The 5,080-nt window shown below is 63.8% G+C and overlaps 1 protein-coding gene across 1 annotated transcript in view; it reads right to left on the reverse strand.

Moving 5' to 3' along the window:
- CARNS1 (carnosine synthase 1) overlaps nt 1–2,286 on the reverse strand; it is a 6,228-nt gene extending 3,942 nt beyond the window's left edge. The window contains 6 exon segments of the mRNA XM_029957299.1: nt 1; nt 4–217; nt 928–1,013; nt 1,107–1,281; nt 1,516–2,003; nt 2,253–2,286. The exon segment at nt 1 is cut by the window's left edge and continues 223 nt beyond it. Of these exon segments, the coding sequence (XP_029813159.1) occupies nt 1; nt 4–217; nt 928–1,013; nt 1,107–1,281; nt 1,516–1,998 (959 nt within the window). The 5' untranslated portion in view covers nt 1,999–2,003; nt 2,253–2,286.
- Nucleotides 2,287–5,080: the final 2,794 nt, after the last annotated feature.

Genomic DNA, 5,080 nt, shown 5'->3' on the forward strand with positions numbered 1-5,080 from the left:
GGGCCCGACGCCCGCCGCGCTGCTCAGCGCTCAGGCCGGCCTCCAGGGCCAGCACGGCGGCCAGCGCGGCCTCGGCCGCTGCCTTGACGCGCCGCCGCACGACCGCCACCTGCGTCGCCTCACCCAGGCCGCACCGGGCCAGTGCCACCTCCAGCGACTGTGGCAAGGAGCTCTGGTGCCGCGGAGGCCGGTCCTCACGACCCACACTGCACACCACCTGGGCAGGGTGTGGCTAAGGGTGTTGGCCCAAGAGGAGCCCTCCCGCCCCCAGCCCCTGCACACCTACCCCCCCCCTCCCCGGGCCGGGATCCAGGCCAGACCTCTCACTGCACGTTCAAGTAGCCCAGTCCTCCTTTGTGACTTAGACTGCACAGACCACTCACCGCTGCCACTGCCCATCTGGTTCTTGAGACCCTGAGGCTTCCTTCCAGGCCCAGCTAGGGTCTCTGTCCCCAGAAGGCTCCAAGCCTACTTGCTCCTAACTCCTGCCGCCCAGGGGGAGGAGGGTTGGGCTGCTGCCCCAGTGTGCTCGACCTCAGAGCTCCATAAGGGCAGGGCTGAGACTCCCTCTCAGCTTGGCTCAGAGCTGTGCTCCCTGGAGGGTCCTCAAGCTGCCCTCAGTTCCCCAGCTTGAGGGCCCCTCCTAAAGGGCCCCAGACTTAGGTTCAGGGACCCTGGGTCAGCCCCTTCTGTGAGCAAGGGCTCCTTGGCAAGGGACTCAGCCCTGGGCCCTGGTGCCTAGTGTGCGGTATCAGAGCTCTTGATGTAGGACGGGGAGGGAAGAAGCTTCAGACCCAGGAGTCCTCCCACAGGCCACCAAGATTCTGCCCCAAAGATTTAGTCCTTTCTCTGCCCAGGGACCCTCAGCAGCTCCTTAGGGCTGTGCTGTGGCAGCAGGGTCAGGACATGAACCTGAGCCACACTCACCTTACTCAGCAGGGGCCTGTCCCCCTGTGTCCGACATACCACGGCACAGATCCGCACAGCCAGCGCAGGCCCAGGTGGGGGGCTGCCTGGGGAAAGATGATGCAAGGCCTGAGTCCAGCAGGGGGCAGCCAGGAGGCCGAGCCAAGCACCCGCTGCTGGCTGGCCCAGGTGGCTCTCACCTGGGAAGGGCAGCCGGGCAGGTGGGCACACAGCCTCCACCAGGACACTCTCCTCCTCCTCCAGCTTCTCCAGCAGCGCCAGCACCGTGTCCACCACTGTGCCCAGCCCCGCTCGTGGGTAGAGACGCAGCGCCTGCCGCCCCCGCCAGCGCCAGCCGCTGAGCTTCACAGCCACCTGCAACAGAGGGGAAACGAGCCTCCTTACCCTCCTCAGGTACCTGGGGGGCGGGCTGCTCATACATAGGATCCAAAGTGTAAACTGAGGTCAGAAGGCAAGGGATCGCCACAGAGAGAGGCCAGCACCAGGACTTGAAGTTGGGGACAACGCCCCAGCAGGACTTGGTAACAACCATCCAGGGGTCCCATCCTGCTGGCATCTGTACGGACCTCAGAGGCAGGAACCTGTTACCTGCAGGGCATCGCCCAAGGCCTCGGAGTGCAGGAAGGCCCCCACTTCCTCCTTCACCAGTGCCTCCTGGCCCTCTTTGCCACTCAGCTCCACCAGCCGTAGTCCTGGGCTGGCGTCCCCTACCCGCAGCAGTGCTGGTGGCTTGTAGGTGAAAGCCAGGGTAGCTGGCACAGCCACGCCACCCTGCTGAGCCAGCAGTCTCCTGGTCAGCAGCTTGTCCTCCAGCAGCCGGGCCAGCTCAGCCGAGGCTCCTGTGGGGCAGGTCAGGTCACGGGCAAGCTCAGCCGCCTCTCGACCCCGGCCAGGTCCCAGCCCCAGGCCCGCCAGGAAATAGGTGGCTCGGCGCGGGGGGACAAAGTCATCCAGGAACGTCAGGCCCCCCGGGTAGAAGCTCACGGCCTTGGAGACCAGCAGGGCCGCCTCGTCCGGCTGCCCAGGTGCTGGCACCTTCATCAGCCAAGCAGGGGACAGGCAAAGGAGCATGTTTCCTGTGGGCAGAAGGAGGGGGGGGCTGCTGACCAGGGAAGGCTTAACGCCCCCAAGCCCTCCAACTCCAGCCCGGGCCCCTGGGTAGTGGGGGGCAGCTGCTCCCAGAACCCACCCCCACTCAGCATGGCAGCTGGCCCAGTGGAATGTAGGCAGTTGCCAGGGTCAGCGGGTATTTTGGGATGTGGCCGGGCCAGGGCAGGGCTGCCCTTTCTGTAGGAGGGGGCGGGGGAGCTTGGGCACACACTCACCCGGGCTCTGGACCCCTCCTTCCAGCAGCACGGACAGAAAGGTGCTGGGGGATCCCAGAATGCATAAGGTCACCTCCGCACCAGGGCAGCCTCAGGAGGGGGAAGAACACTGCCAAGCTCAACAGGGGCTCCCCCTGATATCTTTCTGCCTACCCTGCCCTGCCCCACAGCCCTGCCCTCCCCCTGAGGCCCCCAGGTCCTTCCCAGTGTGGGATGAGAAGAGTAGAGAGGACAGAGAAGAAACTGGAGAGAGGGAGAAGCCGCCTGCCCATCCGGCCCCACGAGGCTGGCTCCCTTCTCTGCAGTTGGTGTGGAAGATACTGAGGCTGTGTGATTGGAGACCTGGGTTCTAGCCTGCGCTCTGACACCAACTTTCTCTGTGACCCATGGCCCCCATGCAGTCAGGGAGGAGTCCCTATGCCTCAGTTTCCCAGTCTGTGATCCACAGTAGGGCCCAATCTGTGACTTTCACGTCTTCTACCTGTGAGCCCTCTGTCCACACAAAGCCTTTTCGGCCTCTAACACATACAACAGATAAAGCAGGGGGAGGACTCTTGGGGGCTGCTCCCAAGGCACTTCTATAAAAGCCCTGGGTCGCAGAACATGGTTACAAACCCCGTGGCTGGAGCTTCTGGGGACAGGAGGGAAGTCTGGGTCTCGGACTTTCCTGGTGCCAGATGCCCTTTGAAACGATACTGGCCCGCCCAAAGTTGACTGGCCTCACTTCCCTAGGTCCAACCAGAGCCTGGGGGAAGGGGCTGACCTTGACAGGGCTGGGAAGCAGGCCGGGCTGAGGGTGCCTCCCTCCCCCTCCCAGGGATGCCCGCCCCCCCTCCATGGAGCCCCTCGGGTACCTGTGCGGGGCACCTGGCTGCGATCCTGGGTCTCCGGAAGGCCGGCTTGCTGCAGACAGCTCTGCAGAAGACTGTAGTAGTAGATGGTCCATGCCCGCGCCTCCGCTCCCTCCGAGGACCCTTTGCAGTCCAGGCCCACGTCGTGGCGCCAGGAGCCAGAGAAGCAGCCTGGGGGTGGCCAGCCAGAGCCTCCTCCCCGTGGGCCCCCCTCTTCCTCCAGGTCCTTGGAGCCCAGCGGGCAGTCCCACTCGGGACCCAGTGGATCCAGAGAGAGCTGAGAGGGGCAGAAGTGGTGGGTCTTGGGCAGAGCAGGCAAAGGACACATGAAGTCACCCAAGGGTATAAGCCCTCCACTCTCCTAACCTTGGGTTATGTTCAGGGCAGACACTGTCCTAGGAACCAGGAGAGGATGGAGTTGGATTAGGGGATGAGGGCCTGTTGCCAGGAAGGCGCAGGAGGGAGTGCTTTGTAAACTGCAGGTGCAGTGCCCCAGTGGGCGGGGCGGGAGGGGGAAGCAACATGCTGCTGGCTGGACCCCTGCCCCCCATCCCATACCAAGGTCTGCCCTTGGTTTTGGTCTGTTTTGTTCATCAAGGCAGCCCTGGTCCATAAAACTGTCTGACACGCCATAGCTTCTCAATAAATGCTGCGTGAAGAATAAATGAACGGACAAACCAAGCAATCACCCTTGAGCTGCTCATTTCTCTGCTTTCCGAAACCTGTCTACCCTCCTGGAGTTCTGCTGAGGCCTAAATATGTAGACGGATCTGGTTCGCTGCCATCTAGGCCTTGAGGACCTACTGTGTGCCCGGCCAGGTGCCAGGCATTGGCAGGGAGAAAGCCGGTGCCCTTTTTTCAGATGTTCTGAGTCATGGGAATGCCTTCTTTGGATGAAATGTTACACCCCTGCCCCTCTCTGAGTCTGGCTGACGCCCACATGAGGCTGCTCAGGGGCTCAAAGTGAACACGGGTTGAGACCCAGGTGGGCCGGTACTCCGGGGCACAGGCTGGGCTACCTTGAGTAACTTGTGAGGTTCCTGTGGGCTTTGTGGGGGCCTGGCATCTGCCCTAGCCCTCCCCATGATGCTGGTGAGGCTTGGACATCAGTCATGGGGAGACCACGTGCTGTGCCCGGGAGGGCGGGCCTGGACCTGAGACCTGGGCTTGCTCGGAGCCAGCCGGTGCCAAATTCGGAGCCTCGTGCCTTCTCTTAGAAGGCGTGCTTCCTAAGAGCCCAGACTGTGTTCACTGATGTAACCCCGAGCCTAGAATGGTGTGCATAGTCGATGCATAGCAGATGCACAAGAAACGTCACCTGATGATTGAATGAATGCCAAAGGGGACCAACAGTGCCCATCCCCAAGGCTGATGGGGGAGAGATGGGGTGCCTGGCAACAGAGTGGGGAGTCAACGGGGGTGTGTGCAGCTGGTCATAGGTCCGAGCCGCCCCCACAGGGGGGCACCCAGGGTTAGGCTGTCGCGTGCCAAGCTCTGCCCTCTGAGCCCTCCCTCTGGCCAGGGGCTTGGGCCTTTGGCAGGGGAAGGACTAGAGGAGACTCACCATCTTACAGGTGGAGCGGCTGAGAGACTAATGGCAGAGACAGAGGGAGAGAGACAAAGGAGGGAGTCAGGGCAGCCCCGGCTGTACCCCCATTGCCCAGCCCCTAAGACTCGGGAGGAGACGTGGCCGCCACGGTGCCCCCGTCCTGTCCCGGTCAGGAAGTGTCCAAGGCTGCCCCACTCCCACCCCCAAGGAGGCGGTTAGATTCCGGCGGCCGCCGGGACCCCGCGGGTCCTGCACCCCGAAGCTCACACATCGCGGGTTGCGCCGGGCAGCGCCGGGGTCCCAGCGCCCGGCCCTTCCAGCTGGCGGGTCCCCGAGGCCCCTGCGGCCCGCAGCCCCCCTCCCTGGCTCTCCCCGGGGCGCGGGCAGGAGCCGGGGTACCTGGAGGGCGGCGGCGGCGGCGGCTCGGC

This window comes from Suricata suricatta, chromosome 11, assembly GCF_006229205.1.
Source record: "Suricata suricatta isolate VVHF042 chromosome 11, meerkat_22Aug2017_6uvM2_HiC, whole genome shotgun sequence".
Taxonomy (NCBI): Eukaryota; Metazoa; Chordata; class Mammalia; order Carnivora; family Herpestidae; genus Suricata; species Suricata suricatta.